Source organism: Mauremys reevesii, linkage group 11 (genome assembly GCF_016161935.1).
Source record: "Mauremys reevesii isolate NIE-2019 linkage group 11, ASM1616193v1, whole genome shotgun sequence".
Classification (NCBI taxonomy): domain Eukaryota; kingdom Metazoa; phylum Chordata; order Testudines; family Geoemydidae; genus Mauremys; species Mauremys reevesii.
This window is the reverse complement of record NC_052633.1, coordinates 72,251,787-72,273,293: the sequence shown is the minus strand read 5'-3', so window position 1 is coordinate 72,273,293 and position 21,507 is coordinate 72,251,787. Positions and strand designations below refer to the sequence as shown.

The following is a 21,507-nucleotide window of genomic DNA, read 5'->3' as shown; positions in this document are numbered from 1 at the left end:
GTGTTAGCATGGGTATGCTTTGGTTTTTTTAGAAAGAGTCTTCAAACCAAAAGCGCTGATTTACATTAATTGATTGGTTAATCTGTCATCTCGGAATGCTGAGCTGACAATGTTTATTTTACTGCGGTAGATTGTTTTACTGTGGGAAGCAGCGTGGGCTGCAGGGATGTGCTGGCTACCACTTCCTGCAGCTCCCATTGGCCATGAACGGTGAACCGTGGTCACTGGGAGCTGCAGGCGGCTATGCAAATGTAAACAAACTGTCTGGCGGCCCGCCAGCTGATTACACTGATGAGCCGGGCTGCAGGTTGCCCACCACTGGGCTAGATGATCTAAATGGTCCCTTTTAGCCTTAAAATCTATTCTCTATCCTACATATGAGGAAACCAAGGGTCAGAGGGGAAGTGACATGCCTGAGATGCCACAGCATGTCAGTGGCAGAGCCAGGAATAGAACCCAGGGCTCCTGACTCCCAGTGCCCTGTCCCTGTTGCCTCCCTTTTAACCTGCCCCTTTGGGTAAAACAGAGATCCATCCACCAACCTGTGGAGCTCTTTGCCAGAGGATGTTATGTAGGCCAAGACTATAACAGGATTCAAAAAAGAACTAGATAAATTCATGGAGGATAGGTCCATCAATGGCTGTTAGTCGGGATGGGTAGGGATGGTGTCCCTGGCCTCTGTTGGGAATGGGCGACAGGGATGGATCACTCGATGATTGCCTGTTCTGTTCATTCCTTCTGGGGCACCTGGCATTGGCCACTGTCAGAAGACAGGATACGTGGCTAGATGACCTTTGGTCTGACCCAGTGTGGCCGTTCTTATGTTCAATACTAGCAAACTCTTTTATAGCAGTTTTAGAAGCCTTCCTGAACCACCACCTGCTTCTCCAGTTCAAACTCTTTTCAGCTTCTGTAGGCTCAAATTTTAACGAGACTCTCCAACGAGCATCTTTATTGGCAAGCTTCAAGGGGAAGAAACACTTCTAGGGCTCGCAGCATAAGGTTTTCATAGCTTCTGCCTTAATACTAAGGGCTCAGGCAGCTCACCGGGTGTAATTAGATTCCTTTCCTGGCCCTACCCCCATTAGGTTTCAAAAGAATTGCCTCCTTTTAGAGATGGGCTGTGAATTGGGGAGATTTTCAAGGTTATCCAAATGGTGCTATGTCTTTCTGGTCTTATCTAATTTTTTTAATGGATTATTCAAGCAAGGGAATCTTTAGCAGCTAAATATTTGCTGTGAGGGTGTCTGTGAAAAGTTCTCTGTAGTAGCAACAATTGTTTTAACCTTCACACACACACAAGCGATGGCAAAGATGCTACAGCTTGAGTGACTCCATCTGGAATCACTGTCAGGTAGATTGAAACGTCAGTGCCAGTGTTCTGGTGGGTGCTCCGACAGATTCTCTGTTGATTGGCATAACGTGCTTTAAACTTGTTGGGAGCTGCTTGTATAGTTCTTGTTTGTTCTTTCCATCTAGGTATTTTGTAGAAAGCACCCACCCTGAAGTCATCCAGCAGCTTCTTCAGGACCAGGTCATCAGAGAGTGTCGGCTGAGAAACGCTGAGGGAGAAGAAACAGAGCTCATCACGGAGACGTTCACGAGTAAATCAGCAGTACGTTGGGATCGAGGGTCACCATCTAAAATGCTGGATTCCTCTTTGTGAGGCTGTACATGCTGTTGAATATCTGCAGTGGTGATCATTGCATGCTTCCTTCTGTCGTAAATGTTGCACGTGCTCTGTGCTTCATTAATGAACCATGGCTCAGTGAGAATCTCTAATGGCTTCTGTTAAATTCCTGTTTCAGATTTCAAAATCCAGTGACGGAGGTCCTTCAACATCACAAGGGACAGATGCTCAGAATAAATCGGATGTCCCGGCTGACTTATTTGAGTTTTACGAGCAGATGGACAAAGATGAGGAGGAGGAGGAAGAAACGCAGACTGTATCTTTTGAAGTCAAGCAGGTGGATATCTGTTAACCCCTTGACACCCATGGTCCTAGTGAGTCCCACTGCAGGCAATTGGATGTGGGGTTGCTACATACCATGTTCTAAGATTTTTCTATCGGGGGAGCCCTCTGAGCCACAAAGATTTCTTCCTCCACTTCCGAAAGTCCCACATTACAGATTCTTCCTCTCCAGCCTGGTGGGAGGGACTAGACGCTGCCCCTTCCCTGGCTGCTGTGTGAGTGATGCTGACAGGCTGCAGGGCAGTTGCTAGGGCATAACGGGGACTCCCTTTCTACAGGATTGAATGTGCTACCTCTGTGTTAGGTGCCTCGTGGACTATTATGCTGACCAAACCTTAGTGAGGTAATTACTTGAAAATATTAATATAGTGTGAAGACAGATCCTAAATCCACCTGGATGCTTTGTGTGACTTCACGTCTCCTTCCAGCCCCAGCAGCTTCTGGCAACTGTGAGACTGTCCTTAAATTTACCTTGTTGACTGTTGCTGAATAGTGTAGGTTAATGTGGCTTGCATACATACCCCATATGTTTGCGGCGCTTGGTAAGATCTTGTGGACTTTCCTTTGGTGCTCACTGTTGTAATTTCCGAGCACGTCACAAATACTAGTGAATTTGGCAATGATTTTCAGAGGAGCCTATGGAAGTTAAAAGGGAGTTGTGTGCTTAACTCCCTTGGGCATATTTGAATATCCCAACCTCAGTCCTCCAAAAGCCCAATCTTGTGTGAAGGAGAGATCGTTGTTTGTTCCCTCGTGCAGACTGGGAGCTGAGGTCCCTGGAGCTTAAGTGACTTGCCCAAGTACAGAGTTCATGAGTTCCACTCTAGTGCCTTTGCTACAATACCATTCTTTCTTCTTATGCAAACCAGCTCTATGTAAAGAGATTCACGGTTCCTGTTTGTGGGTGTGGAACCTTTAATGTCATTGCTTCTGTTAGGCGCATTTCTGTTTGTCAAGTGCCTTCCCCATCCCAGGAGCGTGTAAGTAGTGAGGTGTGAGATCATGCAGGGGTTTGAATCAGATTTTATTGGGTTTCTTGCAGTGTTTTGTGTAAATCTCTTAGATTATAAAATCTTTGGACAAAGATGCTTTTTATATTTGTCATGTACAGAATGGAGCATATCGGTGCTTAACAGGTAGCAGGTGCTGTATATAAATTGACTGTATTAGATCAGACTTACTTGCGAGGCTTTTTTGTGAAGTTTCTATAGTTTTATCGTAGACTTGGCAAGTCTTTTGTTGCCTTATTGGAAACCTGAAGAAAATCGGCAGCCTATTCGGGTCATTTTCCCGATGTCTCAGATAGCAATTAAAAGCAACATGCTGTTGTGGTAGAGTAACTGTTACTGGGGAGCGGAGATTTCTCAGTTGCCAGATGTGCAGCTTTTGTGGCTCTTCCGTTAAAACCAGTGATCAGATATGCTGTATTTTGAATTTTTTGTGTTTTGAAGAAGGGATTTGCTACTTCAAAATGTTGATTTGTCAATAATCCTATAAAGGACATTATCAAGCGCTTTCCCTACAGAATAACACTTTCAGAGATTGGAATATCTCACTTTTTTCCATTTGTCAATAATTTCCTCCCTAATATACAGTAATACTTAAATTGTTCTGTTTTGTGCTTTGATCATCAGCAAAATTCTGGGAATAGGTTTTAACTCCTGCTGTTACAGAGCAAGCAAAGGGTGTAAAAGAACAATTAACTTGCCTGGATACAGCTCGTGTATATATAAACTGGCTATTTTTAAAAAAATTCCTCAGCAGGTTTCAGAAATTTAGAATGTGCTGTTAAAAGCTTTGTTTCCTTTCCAGGAAATGATTGAAGAGCTTCAGAAGCGTTGCATCCACTTGGAGTACCCCTTGCTGGCAGAGTATGACTTCAGAAATGATTCAGTGAATCCTGATATTAATATAGACCTAAAGCCCACAGCTGTTCTCAGACCTTACCAGGAGAAAAGTCTAAGGAAGATGTTTGGGAATGGGCGTGCTAGGTCTGGTGTTATTGTCCTGCCATGTGGTAAGTAGTTGGATTTTGCCTGAACTGAAGCAAGGGCTTACACGCAACTAGATGGCATTTCTCTGTTTGTAACACAATTTTTGACTGCTACAGCTGATCAATTCCAGAGAGTTTCAAGGAATGTTCTGGGCATAACCCTGTTGATTTTTGTGGAAAAAACAGGGACGGGACGGGGGTCGGGGGGAGAGGGAGAACGACACAGAGCCCCTGGCATTTGGTTAGCAGCTAGGTCTGCACATGTCTATAGATCAAAGAGCCAGCCGCTGGCAGCCATTAACACCTTCCAGCATAACAATACCTCCCCCAACTCCGTTCTACTGATTGTCCCAATAGAGTTTTAAAATGTTGACACCCTGAATGATTTATCTTCCAAAAAAGAAATAAGGATGGCAAAGCAGGAAACATAAGACCAGCCATACTGAGTCAGACCAATGGTCCTTCTAGCTCAGTATCCTGTCTTCTGACAGTGGCCAATGCCAGGTGCTTCCAGGGGAAGGAAGAGAACAATCATTAAGTGATTCATTCCCTGTGTCCATTCCCAGCTTCTGGCAGTCAGAGGCTAGGAACACCTAGAGCATGGAGTTGTATCTCTGACCATCTTGGCTAACAGCCATTGATAGTCCTCATCTTCCATGAACTTAGCTCATTGATTTTTGAACACTGCTGTAGTTTTGACCTTCACAATTTCCCTTGGAAATGAATTCCGCAGGTTGACTGTGTAGTGTGAAGAACTATTTCGTTTTGTTTGTTTTAAGCCTGCTGCTTGTTCATTTCATCACGTGCCCCCTGGTTCTTGGGTTTATGTGAAAGTGTTATTTTTTTCCTCCTTATTCATTTTTTCTACACCAGTCAAGATTTTATAGACCTCAATTAGATTCCCTCTTAGTTGTCTCTTCCAAGCTGAGAAGTCCCAGTCTTTTTCATCTCTCCTTCTATGGAAACTGTTTCATCCCCTTAATCGATTCCATTGCCCTTCTTTGTACCTTTTCCATTTCTAATATTTTTTTTTTTTGAGATGGAGTGACCAGAACTGCACACGTTATTCAAGGTGTGTGCGTACCATGGATTTATATAGTGGCACTATGATATTTTCGGTCTTATTATTGACCCTTTCCTAATGGTTCCTAACATTGTTAGCTTTTTTTGGCTACCGCTGCTGCACATTGAGCAGAAGTTTTCAGAGAATTGTCCACAATGACTCTGATCTTTCTTGAGTAATAACAGCTAAGTTAGACCCCATCATTTTGTATTTATAGTTGGGCATGTTTTCCAATGTGCATTACTTTGCATTTATTAATATTGAATTTCATCTGCCATTTCGTTGCCCAGTCACCCAGTTTAGTGGGATACTTTTGTAACCCTTTGCTTTGGACTTAACTATCTTGAGTAATTTTGTATCCTCTGCAAATTTTGCCACCTCACTTTTTCCAGATCATTTATGAATATGTTGAATAGGAATGGGCCCAGTAGAGACCCCAGGGGGACACCACTATTTATTTCTCTCCAGTCAGAAAACTGACCATTTATTCCTTGTTTTCCTATCTTTTAACCAGTTAGTGATCCATGAGAGTCTGGGAGTACCCAGAGCCCTGGCATGACGGAGGGCGTGGGTGGGAAACTGCCAGGGAGTCTCTGCAATAGAAGGGGATGGGAATGGGTGACGGGATGGATCACTTGATGGTTACCTGTTCTGTTCATTCCCTCTGGGGCACCTGGCATTGGCCACTGTCGGTAGACAGGATACTGGGCTAGATTGACCTTTGGTCTGATCCAGTCTGGCCGTTCTTATGCTCTTATGAGGGTGGCAGAAAGGGTGCTTGTAGGGGTGGGGAATAGAGGAATGCAAGTACCTCCTGGAGTGTGCAATGGGCTCAGCCTGTAGAAGCAACAAAGACCCTGTCAGTAACTAGCAGCTTGCTGAAGCCATTTGGTCTAATCTAAAGGCTTGTCTACACGTACGGCCCGTACTGTACAGCTGTAGTGCTTTAGTGAAGATGGTTCTACACCAACGGGAGAGCTTTGGAACAAAGAAACTATTGGAAACAGTTCATTTTGCTGCAAAGAGAACATGAATTGCAGTGATTTTGCTGAGCTTTTTCATATGCATATGACAAGCAGCAAACACAGATGTGTGGTTTCATATGCTAATATGTAAAGGCTGCTGCTTCTGTTATAGTCTTAAAGCTGTGGCTACTGAGAAATTTCCCCTCCTCTAGGACGATTCCTGGCCAACCATTCCACAGTGGTTTTCCTCCCCTCCCCCTTTTTATCCAAGGAATGATGGGATCTGTCTATCAGGTGGATTACTGGTGACAGTTGCTCTTATTTTTCCTCCCCTCCTGCAGGTGCTGGCAAGTCTTTAGTTGGAGTTACAGCTGCATGTACGGTCCGTAAGCGTTGCCTGGTACTTGGCAACTCTTCTGTCTCTGTGGAGCAGTGGAAAGCCCAGTTCAAAATGTGGTCCACCATAGATGACAGCCAAATCTGTCGATTCACGTCAGATGCCAAGGACAAGCCTATCGGCTGCTCTGTTGCCATTAGCACCTACTCTATGTTGGGACACACAACTAAGAGGTCTTGGGAGGCAGAGAGAGTAATGGAATGGCTTAAAAGTCAAGAGTGGGGCCTTATGATACTTGATGAGGTGCACACCATACCTGGTAAGGAGTGTACAAATTCTTAAATAGTCCCCTCCCCCCAGACCCATTGTTAATGCTGCGCTATTGTTGCCATGCAGTTTCTTTCTGGCTTTCTCATAATGTTGTTCTGAAGTTCTAGAATAAATTCATAGCTTAGTATTTGAGGCTTAATACATGTAGACGATCGTAGGCTCTGGTACAAGTTTTTTCAGTACTGCAGTATTTATATGAAGACTGCTTTCCAAAGACCTCTCAACTCATTAGGGTACACGTGTTACCATTCTTAATACCAGTGGGAAAGCATTCTAGTAATGTTAGTACGTACTTCTTACTACTGTAATTAGGAAAAATATCATCTCTAGAGCTTTGGTCCAGAGAATGGATGGTCACATGATGCAGGCTTTCTTCTGAAGCTGCTTAAACTTCACCAAAAAGATTCCTGAAGTACACTTAATACCGATTTACTTTTCATGTAACAGTTGCTAAAGTTGCCATGTGGCTGTTACATCACCACAAGTGGGAGAGGAGTTGGTCTGCATTCTCTGAAGTGGGAAGAGAGGTGTTCTGATACAATCTCTTGAAGTGAGGTCCCTATGAATAAGTTAGGGATCCCTTTGTCTATGTATTTTACTGGGAGGAAATATATCCATGCTTATTTGTTTCTGAAATAATTGTTGATAGTTGAGATAGGTGTGTTGACTTCCAGATAGGGATATATGGTGTTGGAAGGAAAGAATGGAGCATTTCAGTTTACAGAAAATAATGCTGATTAGAAATGCCTCACCAATCCAGTCCAAGTCTCTGGGTATGTCTACCTGCCAGATCAGTGGGTAGTGATCGATTTATTGGGGATCGATTTATCGCGTCTAGTGCAGACACAATCACTCTGCCATTGACTCCAGAACTCCACTGCGCGCAAGAGGCGGAAGCGGAGTTAACGGGGGAGTGGCAGCGGTCGACTCGCTGCCGTCCTCACGGCCAGGTAAATCGATCTAAGATATGCCAACTTTGCATATCTTAGGTCGACGTCGACCTCCATTCCCCCCCCCTCAGTGTAGACCTAGCCTCTGACTGCTATACCTTTACTGAAATGGTTGGCATGTAATTTTTGCGTATTAACAGAAGTGGGAGAAATGGTAAAATACGGAAATAGCCATTGCTTATTGGCAGCCACTTTAACGAAGATCTATGCTGTTGGATAATACTGCGGTCTGAGGACGACTTAAGGTTTGTACAGTGCTTTGAAGATGTACAGTGCAGTAAAAGTGCTTAAGTATAAGTCAAAAGCTGCAACCAATCTAGTGCTTGGTTTTAATGTAGGAGTAATATTAGATTAGAATCCTGTATTTGCTTAACCATTTATACGGTGCTCATCTCTGGCGTATAGCTAATGCAACAAAATCTACCCACTTGCCATGCGTGTCTTTTTAACCCATTTATGAAATCAAAAGGAAATCTCACCTTGTGTTTCTTAGCCAAAATGTTCAGACGTGTGCTCACCATTGTGCAAGCTCACTGCAAACTGGGACTGACTGCTACGCTCGTCAGAGAAGACGACAAAATTGTCGACTTGAATTTCCTGATTGGACCAAAACTCTATGAAGCCAACTGGATGGAGCTGCAGAACAATGGCTACATTGCTAAAGTCCAGTGTGCTGAGGTGATGCTCTGCTTTTTACTACCACAAGTGCTAGAGTCTATATTCTCTCGCACCCCTGCCCCAGCCTAGAGCCCACTCCTGCACCCTGAACTCCTTATTTCTGGCCCCACCCCAAAGCCTGCACTCACAGCCAGAGCCCTCACCGCCTCCTGCACCCCAGCCCCAATTTTGTGAACATTCATGGCCCACCATACAATTTCCATACCCAGATGTGGCCCTCGGACCAAAAAGTTTGCCCACCCTTGTCATAGACTTTAAGGTCAGAAGGGACCATCATGATCATCTAGGCTGACCTCCTGTGCATTAAATATGTCATACAACTCACAAAGAATGTTCCCTGTTGTGAACTTTTCTTAGGTACTTGCAGCTTTGTGTGAGTTCATGTTCTTCAGGAGAGTGTTAGTTTTTTGACATTTAATTTAGAATCTACATTATTTCAACAACCAACCAACAAAGTAATGGTGCTTTCTGGGAAGTAACAAACATCTGTGATCAGTATGAACTTTATTCACATTCATGTAGTGTGTCATTTCATAGCTTGCCTTATCTATTCTGGCCTGAGAAAGCAACCTCGTTGCTCCTGAATCGAGATCTTCCAAGCGGCAGTAGAGGGCAGTGCTACCCAATGATACAGCAGATCATATTCACTGCATATATCACTTGCTCATTCACTGCTTCAGTATCTGAGTTACAGAATGTAAAATTATATTGGTAGTAGCTGCAGCATGTTAAAGGTAAATGCTGCTCCTATCTAATATTTCTAGTATTTCAACTAGCTCTATTTCCAGAGGTTTCTGATTTGCAGTAAACTTGTTCCCAGATGCTGTGCCAGGTTTATACCTTGGAGTGCATGCCATGCAAAATTTTTAAATTAAAAGATCAGTGGGGATGGAAGTGCATTTTTACTAGTTTTACTCTTGAACGAGTGCATAAGTCACTTAGTGGGAAAGATCCTGTGTACTCTGTGGCAGTAATTCCTAAATCCTGTGGTTTAAATTATTCTGTTGCCAAGAAATAGCCTTTATTTCTATCTTCCCCTTTCTCCCCTAGCAAATTCATACATCTGCTGGTCCTAGCTGAAAATACTCCTTGATGTAAAATTTCTTACCCCTTTCAAGTAGGGGATGTGCAGGAGCTATGAAGCCTAATCCAGAGTAGTTCCATTGTTAGACTCTAACCTGGTGGGAAGGGAAACTTCCTCTAAACCCATTGTATAGTCCACTTGTTTAATCTATGCACTGAAGACGGGATTTGAGTAAAAGAAAATAATAATGACCACTAAGGAAGCACGTAATTATTCAGTAGTGTCTCCTATATTGTTTCCATGCCATAATGCAAATGTTCATTTAAATTAATGGCAGATTTGTTTTTAAACTTGATTTATTAAACAATGATTATAAACTATGCTTTCATTTACAATGTAGTTATCATCTGTTCTTAGCTTTTATTTGCAAGTGTTCTGTTCTTGGGTGCTTGGAATCGATGGTAATGAGCATGGTATGTAGAATAGAAAAAATAAAAGATGAACTTCTACTCTATGGTGTACAGATAATACCACTGCATTTGTGGCGAGTTCCTCAAATTCAGTTAATTATATGCAATAATATGTCAGTAAATAAAGGTCTCTCACTAAATATAAAATCATGTAATGCTAAAAAATGTATTGTAAGGAAAGACCATAAATGGGGAAAGCCTCTAGAACCCTACTAATTTGAGCTAGCAGTATTAGTTGATGCAAGCAGTTCAGGAGCTGCAGAATCTACATGTGCACCAGTGAAGTGATGGATTCTTGTGAAAAAAATCTCTGGAAAATAGTAATTAAAATTAAATGGAACTTGGCATGGACATGTTAAAAACAGATTGGTGAGTTGCTACACTTATATGCTAATGAAGACTAAATGTCTCTTTCAGCTGACAGTGATTTAAGAGATGATTTCAACTAGTGGTGGGAAGTCTAGAAGAAGACTATCTTTATACCAAGATTGGATGTCTAAAATATATCCTCTAGTTCAACCAGTAGTTATGAGCTTGTTGCAGGAATTATTGGGTAAAATTCTCTGGCCCGGGTTATGCTGGAAATCAGACTACATGATTATAATGGTACCTTCTGGCCTTAAAATCTATGAATATCTGTTTTCTACTACAAATGGAATCTCATAAAATAATAATGACTCATTATTACTGTGTATAATTTGTTTTTTCAAAAATTCTAGGTTTGGTGCCCAATGTCTCCAGAGTTTTACAGAGAATATGTGGCTATCAAAACAAAGAAGCGGATATTGCTCTACACTATGAACCCAAATAAATTCAGAGCATGCCAGTTCCTGATCAAATTTCATGAGCGAAGGAATGACAAGATCATTGTATTTGCTGACAATGTGTTTGCATTGAAGGAGTATGCAATCAGACTGGGGAAGTAAGTATTTGTGAATGAGGAGGGCACCTCTCCTCCTCCTCCTTACTGGAAAATGAATGTTTCACAAATTTCAGTCACTTCAGGCATTTTTATAATAAACATTAAACTTAATAAAGATAGGAAACATTGAAGAGCATTTCAAGTAAATTTCAATGTGTATTGCAATATATTTTCCCAAGTGTAACGTTCTAAGATAAGATTAGATGTGCATTTTCTGTAGTGGTTACAGAGGAATTTTAAACCAATACTTACGTAGAGAGCTGATAGTCACAATAAAATGAGCTGAGGATAACAGCACTGTAGGCAAGTGACTAAATAAGGGGCTATTTGGATGGTCAACTACCTGTGCATGTAACAGACTAGTCTCCCTGCCCCCATGTGAAATGAGAAGGAAATTTTGTACCAGGGGGCCCCTGAATCCTTCAAGGCCCACAGAAAGCCATGGTCTTCCCTGCTTTCTGCCCCCTTCCAGGCCTGTGGCAGTCTTGTCTTAAAACTAAGATTTTAAGCTCTTTCAGGCAATGGCTTTTACAACATGTTTATATAGTGCCTAGTACATTGTGCTTCCACGCACAACTGTAATACAGTTACTAAACAGCAGCACAGCTTCTGTAGGAGCTCCTCTGGGCTCCTCCGCTGCCTTGGAATTGTTCTTTGAGGCGGGGTTCAATTGCAAAAGCAGAGGTAAAAATTAAAATTTACTTGCCAAGAGATTAGCATCAAAGTGCATGCAGGATTAATGAGGGAATAGTAAAGGAGATTGGTTCTTCCCTGCCTAATACTCATGGAAGGGTTTCCTCCATGGAGCATGTGGAGAAGCCAGCCGTACCCTTTCAATCATGAGTCGAAATCATGGCTTTTCTAGTCCCCTTTCTTGGCAGAAATGGTGAGGAGCATTTAGCCCTGTAAACTTTTTCAGCTGTCCAGGAGTTTCCAACAGTATTTCTTACAAAAAACAAACAAACTCCCTTATCTCTTTTTCCCAAATTTGTGATGAGGTTTGAATGGCAGTGCAATAGCCATTCAACACCAGCTCACTGTGACTTCAAACAATAAGCTGGGCTAACTGTGCTGGATGACTTCCAAATTCAGAACTCATGGTCTCTTTCTTCATTATTCTTAAACCTGTCTGGACAGAGATTAGCTAGAATGATGCTTCTGGAATGTTAATAACTGTGTTCAGTGTTCCATATAAGATAAATATAATGAGTCTTTGAGTAAAGAATAAAAGAGAGATGGGCGGGAGAGGGCAGTCTTGTAGCTTAGTGACTGGTAAAGATGTTTTAAGAAACATTGTAAGTAAAACTACTGAAGGTTTTTGGCAGAGTTATTAAGTTGTGGGAGGATTGGGGGGGGCGGGGGAATTGCTTTTTTTTTAAAAATCCATCTTCCAAATCGCTCTCTTTGGCTCTGGAGTGGAGCCCAAGGTTACACAACTGTCAGTACCACAGGGAAGGCAGGATTGCAATGCTTGGCAGTCATGGGGGATTGGCATAGGGCAGAAAAGGCGGAGTTTCTTAAAGCTCATGTTAAATGCTGAGATTAGGAGTCTCTTGAGCTGATCCTGGCATCTTGACCATCATTCTGTGCGTCATCCAGAGCAAGAGCTAGTATAGTTTATATGAAAGCCGTCAATACATCTAAATCATTGCTTTATAGAAGACACGTCCAGCCTTCCTGGGTTTGACAGATTATGATGACACAGGTATTGTTCCTTGAGGCTCATTATCTTCCCATTGGTTGGAGGAAGGATTGGTTTTCACGTCATTATTACATGTTTTTTGTTTGTTCTGGGTAGGGAAGTGTTATAACTTGTTCATCACGATACACCCAACTGATGGGAGTCAAGGGGAGAGTAAACACCCAACATCCCATTTTTTTGGTTTAGCTACAACAGTAGAGGCAAATGCTTGACAAGCTCTCTGTTTACAGCCTTGGGAAGCAGCACCTGATGGACATGTGAAGTTTTCACAAGTTTTTTAATTTTAGTTCAATCAACAGCAGATGTTTTGTGTGTTAATTTTGTTTGGGACAAATATCACCTTCACATCCTAAAATGAAATTATAAATGAAGGCTAAAAATAGAAGTACTGGCAGACTAACTACAGCAGCATTACAGGGTCTCACTAGCTGTACAACAACAGTATTGTTTAAAACAATTTGTGTCTCATTCCTATGAGCCACTTCAGCTTTGGCTAGGAAAAGACTGTTACTAAAATGTACCAAGTAGAAGAATTGGATTAGAGGAGATTTGGCAGCACAAAAACTAGAATGACGTTAATGCCTTCTCTTACTGAAAACAGCCAATACCCAGGGGATGTAGAAGGCCTTGGCATACTATGAGTTGGGTTCTTGTGCTCAGATACCATGGTGATGTGTGCAGTATGTAAACTTAAGCTAAACTTTTGGGCCTATTTAAAAAAAAATAGGGAAAAAACTTCTTAACATGAATTATGAAACTTGCTTCTCTTGGTTTTTGAAGGTGCTTGTTAACAAGCTTCTCCAAAGAATGGGGAAGAGATGGAAAAGCAGCAGCTACACATTATTGCAGGTTTCTCTTGCATTTATAGTCAGGCCTTGGAGTTTGCAGCAAATACTGCAGATTCACAGCAAACTTTAAAGTGGGAGGGAGTCGATCAAGGGGTCAAGTTATATGCGGTGTTATGGAAAACTGCTGCTAATGTAAGATAGTTGGGAGACTGTGTGGAACGAAGGAGATCCAGGAGAAATCCAGCTGTACAGGTACAAAGTCAGGATATGTACAACAGTCCCACAAAATCTTCCTGTATTATCATTTTCCCTTTGGACTCTGTAAGGAGATAACCTGTACAGTCTGAACTTCACTGCTGTCATCTTGAGATTGCAGACAAAAGTAAGAATTGACCACATATATCTTAATCTTTGAGTGTCGGCTTGCAAGGTATGCCAAAGAGTCTCATAGCTTCCTCCACCATTGTAAATCCCGGGTTGTGCTGCTCTTTTTCATAGAACCCAGTAGACATTGTATTCTGGTCACAAACCGTAACTGGAGAGGAGGAGAAAGGTGTTGACTTCAAAACATAGACATCATTTCCAGATAAAATACCTAACAGCCAGCTTGACACACTGAGAATTTAATTAAAAGGGAAACTTGGATTCTTAAGAACTCAAGTGGGAAGAAGTGAGAAGGGCACAGCTGTCCATATGCTGGCTCATTGGATTTGAGCAAAAAAAACCAACCACCCACCTTTTTATTTTAACAGCTGCATTCAGCCTTTCATCTAGGATTAGCAAATGTTTTCAGTCCACTGATCCACAGTTCAGTCAGAGCACATCAAATGAAAAGCATTTATCACTGTCAGGATTTATTTCTGCAGAAAGTGGAAAGATGTCTGCCTCTGGCAGCTTGCCCCAGGTGGTGATTCAGTATACATTTGGGCAGGGTTACAGTAAAGAGCCAAAGGATTAAAGATGAGCAGCACAACTTTTTTTGTTTTTAAACAAAACCCAAAACGCTCCTATTTCTAAACTGATCTGAAATTTTAAATGGTTATACTGCACTCCCCTCTGTGGTATCCTAACCTAAGGATAAATAGTTCTGAGAAGCCTTGAGGACTGATTACTTTCAATGTTCGTTCTATCTTAGACCTTACATATATGGTCCTACTGCACAAGGAGAAAGAATGCAGATTCTACAGAACTTCAAGCACAATCCAAAAATCAACACTATCTTTATTTCCAAGGTAAGTGAAGGCATTCACTGTGATATTGCATCAGGTTGAAGGGTGCAAATTCAATTTAAAAATGCAGTAAGTTACATGTGCCAACTTACGTTTGACATACTTCTTATTGCATCACCAAAAGTTGTATTTTTCATTGTCTTCATTTCTTAACGTGGGAAAACCAGCTTATTGCTCAGAGGCTGCTTTTGTATTGTAGGTAGGTGACACATCATTTGATCTACCAGAAGCCAATGTTCTGATTCAGATTTCGTCCCATGGTGGGTCTCGAAGACAGGAGGCTCAAAGATTGGGACGAGTGCTGAGAGCCAAAAAAGGTAAATGAGGTTGTTCTTGGGCTCTGTGTCTTGGGTCCTGGTACGAGATTAGGAATTTTTAGTAGTTTAGGTTGAACACTCAAATGTTGGTGTAACACAAAGCATCCATATAACTAAGCAGGCAGATTGCCATAGTCAGCAGTGGCCACTGTTGACCCAAGATTACATGCAAGATGAAAATTGAAGAGTAGCTATTAAAGTGTGCTGCACTAAGGAACCATCTCTTTTCTGCTTCTTTCATGTTCTCTACTTCTCATCCTGGGTTTTTTTCTTTCCTTCCTTTACCTGTTCTTAGCCATGTATTTATCTTTCTCTGTTTCATTTTTTTTTGGTCTTATCTCTTATCCTTTCCTGTCTGCCTGTTGGAACACTTGATCACCCCTTGTTCCTGCTTGGCTCTCTCGTCTTTCTTTGTTTTGCCTTTCCTTTCCTTTAAGAATTTAAGGTCCATTTTCTTCAGGAAGCCCCATGTGCATATTCTGAGCAGCAGCAGAGTGCTCTCTTGAAGCACATTTAATCAGTATTCTGGAGATTGAGTCTCATTGCAGTTCCTAATGGCAGTTGTCAACATTGCCAATACCACTGTCAAAATGAGCACAAATTGATAATATTGTTGAAAGTATCTGCAGAGGTCAAGTATTTGTCTGCTCGTGGAGACCAATTATCTTATCGCTTGTCTAGATAGTCCCTCTAGAGCAGCGGTCAGAGACTGGCAAAGTGGTGTGGGAAAGTTTGCACTAGTGCTGCTTGGTGCTTTTTCTGTTCTGTAGAGGACAGGTGTGGATGGGCATGGAGCCACCAAAACTTCAGAAAATGGTTAACAAACAAATCCTGGTTTTTTTCCCCTTGATATACTTTTATGCCTCCGTTCCAGGCGGCATGATCTGTAGCATATTGTTCTCTCTCCCCACCATCTCCTGAGTAGGACCCTCTATTTATTCTTCTTCCCTTTTGGGTAAGGGCTTTTTTCAAGCTATGTGGATGCGGGAGTCTCAAATGGATCTCTTCCCTTCTACTTAGAGAATTTTAGGATTGACTCTTTTTCTTGACACATCTTGGGCTTCTCACCATTTTATACTTGATGGAAGAATTTTTTGGTGGCTTGAATCTACTGCAGCACTGGGTGCTGATTAGCTCCCAGTAAAGCTGAAGGCCACTATGTCACGAGGGCCTGCAGGCTCAGCCACTGCTCCCATACCATGGCACATTCATGGAACATAACTTTTGAGGCCCCCTCTGAACTCATGAACCAGATCTTAGTGCTTCAGATATCCTCTCTTCTTCAACCACAAGATGGACGACTGACTGGTACCTTCCACCAGCATAATTTTCACATTTAAAAACCAGATAAACATGTTTGCAAGACAATGAGAGTATATTTTCAAGTATTCTTTGTAGTTGCATAATCTTAGTACTTGAAATTGCCATTTTCTGAGCTGTGGATTTTGAGTTGAGAAATTTCTGAGTGGCAGATCTCAGAGCAGCTCAGTGCTTAACACTTCTTATCACTCTGCACCTCAAACCTAATCTGTTGAAAATCAGAATGAACGTTTATTTCAGTCCTGAAAGGCTTTCCTTTTCAAATAAATGTAAATTAAAAAACTTGTTAAGTTTTGGCTGCTGTTCTGGAATGAAGGCATCCACAATTAAGGAAGAGGAATCTAACTACTGCTTGGCCTAGATGGTCACAGTGTACCATTGTTGGTTCTGTGGTCCCTAAATATCCACTCCACCAACTGTGTTCTCACAGCTCACTATGGTTCTGATGATCCATAACAAATTAAATAAGAGGAGAGACAACTAGAGCATTGCTGGTGGAAATCTCATGTGAATCTGACCAACTATGATGCGCAGACGTTAAGACTGTATGTTTTGGCTTTGCAGGAAGTAAAGACAGGTTTCTTCTCCCTCCATCACAACAGAACTGTTTTAAGTGACCAACATCTTGGTAAAGCCAGATAACCACCCAGTAACAGCCAGTAACCACCCAGGCTGAGCTTGACTTATGTGAAAAATTTCATGTTTTGCAGACAAACATGCTCTGATTCAGAATGAGTTGTCTGCTGACGCAGAAACAGAACCACATCCAGCGGGGGGAAATGCTGTCATCTTTGCTTGGATTACAGCTGGTGCCATTCAGGTTACAGAGGTGCTGGAGTGCTTTGGTGCTACAATTTTCAAGTGAAGGCCAGCTGGAGAGTACTGTGTCCATTTTCGCTTGTGTTTGTTGATGTTTCCCTATGTGGTGGGAAAGATGCCAGTGGTAGTCTTCAGCTATTGAGGCCAGAGTTCAAAAAACCAATTCTTGATACTGACATTCTGGCTGACTGTGACTGGTTATCCATCGCCCATCTGGGGAAGGTCATTGAGAAGGTGGTAGAGGGGCAGTGCTCAGTTTCTTGATTGATCAGATTTCCTTGGCCTCAAGTCAGTTGGGTTACAAGTCCGGTGCCAAAACTGCACTGATTGCATTAGCTGATTATTTCCTATCAGTGGATGAAGACATTATGCTTATTCTCTTACATCTGTAAGCTACCTTTTGATGGTTTGAAGCATAAGACTTTGATTCATTTGTGGACCCTCGCAGAAGTGGTTGAGCTGCTCTTGAATGGCTCTGGTATTGTTCTGGGAGAACCTAAAAGGTAGCTGAAGGCAACTCTTCCTTTACTTCAAGGTTTCTTTCCTGCAAGGTACCACTGTGCCTAGATGAACTTGGGGCCAACTGTAACATAATCCTGAAAAGAAAGAGAGAGAGAGAATGTTAGTTAGCTGGGGGAGGCAGTCAGAAGAATTTTAGTAGAACTTGCTGGCTGCCCTCATTGAGAAAGTGCGACCATTTGTAACAGCATGGTTGTCACATCTGGAACTGCTTTTGGATGCCTGGATAGTGACTGTGGTGTGCACAGTGCTTATTTTCCCATCCTTACCATGTAAGAAGTATGATCTTATCTTCAGTGCAGACCTTGCCACAATTATCCATGCCTTTTTCACCTGGAAACTAGATTGCTGTAATGCACTCGGTGTGGGTCTACATCTTGGGACTAGTCAGAGGCTGAAGCTACTGCAAAATGCTGTCCTTTCTGGTGAATGGAATTGCACATGGGGAGCATGTCAGATTAGTGCCCTGGGATCTGCAGGCCTTGCAGTAAGCTTCCAGTGGAATTCAAGGAACTGGCTGTGCCTTGCAAGGCCCTAAATAATTGGAGACCACCTTACTTGAGATCCCTTTCTTCCCTTGCCCGGCCCACAGTTAAGTCACTGTTGGTGGTTGAACTGTAGGTGCTGTCAGGGCATTTCTGTGAAGGTCAGTGACTTGGGATCTCATTCCCGAACACCGGACTGCAGAGTGTGGTTTCTTAACCTTTCTGGCATGCTGTAAAGCTCCCCTCCCCTCCAGCTACTGAGGAGAAATGGGCAAGTTGCATATTTATGGGTATGCCTTTTATATTAGGTGCCCTTCAGTCCATGGTATAAGCACCCAAAGCATAGGATGGGTGCATATATTTTTATAAATTAGAAGAAATATACTGCATGTATTTGTGCTACTTTTCATTTGGGTAATCCCTATTAGATTCAGTATCTGATTTCCAAGTGGACTCCAAGTAAGACACATTTTTATCTACAGGTAAAGTTCCCTCTAATTCACTTTCCTTTAGTTTTTCATTTCTCAATGCTCTCCTGACCAATAATCCTAGTAAAAATATACCACAAATAAATTATTGTAGCATTACTCTAAATGCACATATCTAATTTTTTAAACCATCTAAGTCCCATTGACTAAGTGCCTAGGTTGCTTTTGAATACAGAACTTCTCTTCCTCAGTGCTTAGGTGCTTTTGAAAAACGTACCTAAAGTGCCTTGTATTTAAACAGCAGTTACCTGGAGCACTGTTTCTGTTTGAAACTAGAAAGTGCAGCCCTTAGTGCAGAGGTCTCAAACACACGGCCCGCGGGGCTCGTGCATGTGGCCAGCCAAGCTCCCCGCCCATCTGCCTACCCGCAGGATTGCCCCCTGTGGCGCTGAAGCAGCTGGCAGCATGCCCTTTCGGTCCGGGGGGGAGGGGGAAGGAGGCAGAGAGCTCCTGCATTGCCTTCTTCCAGGCATCGCCCCCCCATAGCTCCCATTGGCTGGGAACAGGGAACCGCAGCCAATGGGAGCTTCGTGGGAGGTACCTGGAGGAGCAGCAAGAGCTGCAGACGCACCAAACCCTGAGCCCCAGCCCTTCCCCCTCCCGCAGGGGCTGCAGGGACATGGTTCCAGCTGCTCCCCGGAACAGAGTGGCGCGGGGGCCAGGGCAGGCAGGCAGGGAGTCTGCCCTGGCCCCGATGTGCGCCGCGCTGCCACCCCAGAGCCGCACTAGGTAAGTGGCGCCAGGCTGGAGCTCACACTTGAACCCCTCCCATACCCCAACTCTCTGCCCTGAGCCCCCTGCTGCACCCCACACCTATCCTGCACTCCCTGCCCTGAACCCCCTGCTGCACCCCACACCCCGAGCTGCACCCCTCACTCGCACCCCACACACCAACTCCCTGCCCTGAGCCCCCGCCGCACCCTGCATCCTTTCTGCACCCCCTGGGGTAGCGTTGGGGTGGGGACTTCAGGGAAGAGGTTGGAATGGGGCAGGGAAGGAGTGGGAAGGGACGGGGCCTAATGGAAGGGGTGGAGTGGGGGCAGGGCCAGAGGCAGCGAGGGGTGTGTGGCAGTGGTGCAGCCCTCAGGTCAATGCACTAGTCCTCATGTGGCCTTTGTGGTCATTTGAGTTTGACACCCTTGTCTTAGTGTATACTCAGGATTTGGTTCTTTGTTGCTTAGATTGCACGATGGAACAGTATGGTTTTGAAAATGTCTGAAACAGATATAACATTTGCACTATTGTACTAACTGGTGGGGGGTAGGGGGGGCTTGGATTCTCAAATAGTTGCTTTGTGCTGTTTGAGCCATAAAATCTATTATCCATATACAACTATATAGCCTAGGTTATTCAGAATTTTGAATAGCCTTACTAATTCCTAGCTAAATATCTTATTGTCTCATCTGGTTTTGTGCCATGTCAGTGTAAATCTCTACATTTACATTTATAAAACTTTTCCTCTGGTGTCTTGCTGCTGTACTATTTCCTGACTTGTATCACAAGCACAATTTAAGTTGTTCTTCAGATTATCCTGCATAGCACCCTTGTGAATTTTTTGTTCTTACCTTGTTTGGAATACACAATTCAACAAGCAATATTTTCCTCCAAGTGTTAGGTCTCCAATATCTCCCGTTCAGGGCTGGCTCTAGGCACTAGCGGAGGAAGCAGGTGCCTGGGGCAACACATGCTAAAGGGCGGCATTCTGTCCATTCTTGAGGTGGCTTCGGCAGTTCGGGCAGTAGTCCGCGTGGCCTTTCTCTGTGTGTGTGTGTTCTGGGTTTTTTTGGTTTTTGCTTGGGGTGGCAAAAATGTTAGAGCCGGCCCTGTTCCCGTTGCCTCTTCCCATATTCTTTTCAAGCTATCGATATTTCTCAACAAGAATTTCCATGCTATGTAGATGATCACTTACTTAAAGTATGTTCAGAAAAGCAATTTTTTAAAAATAACTTTACATTCCTGCTCTGGCTGTTTTCTTTTTTCCTTCAATTTACTCATATAGGCTAATTGTCCAATACCTCTTGTCTCCTAGGGACGGTTGCGGAGGAATACAATGCCTTCTTTTATTCCCTTGTATCCCAAGATACTCAGGAAATGGCATATTCAACCAAACGACAAAGATTTTTGGTTGATCAAGGTTACAGCTTCAAGGTACAGTAATTTTGTCCCTTAATGTAGAACACTTATGACTTGTGCGTATGTCAAATTCAAACATCTTGGAGTCTTAATGTACCTCATATACTTCCTGAAGTTAATGAAGGGTGCAATTAGTTAATCAGTTGGTGCTTACAGGCAACTCTTGTTGCTGTAACATTACTATATTGTGGTACCTGTACTGCTGTAGAGGACAGGTTAAGGTAGCATTAATTACAGCATCTGACAAGGCAAAGCATTCTGACTTTATAGCAGGCAACAACTGGGGAGTGGAGCCAGAGGAAGAACACTTACGGGGAAAATTGTCTGATTCCACAAAAATGGGATTTCCTTAACATGTAAGTTTTGGAAGCCCTCCCATTTGAGAGTATGGAGAATAGAGACACAAGTAAACTAGCTTTGTGTCCCTAGTTGGTTAAAGTCCTCATTGCTGTAGGTGATATTGTGTGTAGTGTACATCAGAGTCCAGTGATTATCTTGGTATATTTTACTTCCTCTGGTTATATCTTAAGAACACTACTCTCTTTTTTTTTTCATTTGTGACCTTTTCCTTGTCTCCACTTCATCAGTTCTGCTTGATGCTGTCATGAAAGGCGTCATAATTGAATTGCAGTTTGAACAGCCTCTTTTCCTGAAACCATATTGCCCAAATTAATGGTTCAGTGGTTGGTATCTTTTCTCTCGGGATTTGTTTTCAGCATCCACACTTAGAATAATACCTCTGAGTCCTTACTATCAAAGATAGCTCTCAAAAATTTGTAAATGAAGCAGTTCTGATTCCTTCTCCCCACCATTCAACAGACAGATCTTGAGCCACCTGACCAACATCCTTCATCCTGTCCCCAAGACTCATCTTCTCCCAACAAGGCAGTTATCTTGGCACTTCTACTATCTCCTGATGACTTTAGACCCTTCCAGAAGCTGTTTGCCTGGATCGTTGATGAACCAGAAACAGAGACCTCATTGACTAAGGAAATTTGACATA

General features: G+C 42.8%; 1 protein-coding gene across 2 annotated transcripts in view; it reads left to right on the top strand.

Moving 5' to 3' along the window:
• The window catches only part of ERCC3 (ERCC excision repair 3, TFIIH core complex helicase subunit), a 38,523-nt gene that overhangs the window by 5,758 nt on the left and 11,258 nt on the right, over positions 1-21,507 (top strand). For both annotated transcript variants that reach the window (XM_039494959.1, XM_039494960.1), the window contains exons 5-13: positions 1,480-1,615; positions 1,809-1,967; positions 3,785-3,989; positions 6,335-6,649; positions 8,104-8,288; positions 10,502-10,704; positions 14,330-14,426; positions 14,623-14,740; positions 20,401-20,519. In XM_039494959.1, coding sequence (XP_039350893.1) covers positions 1,480-1,615; positions 1,809-1,967; positions 3,785-3,989; positions 6,335-6,649; positions 8,104-8,288; positions 10,502-10,704; positions 14,330-14,426; positions 14,623-14,740; positions 20,401-20,519 — 1,537 coding nt within the window. The remainder of the gene's footprint in view (positions 1-1,479; positions 1,616-1,808; positions 1,968-3,784; positions 3,990-6,334; positions 6,650-8,103; positions 8,289-10,501; positions 10,705-14,329; positions 14,427-14,622; positions 14,741-20,400; positions 20,520-21,507) is intronic.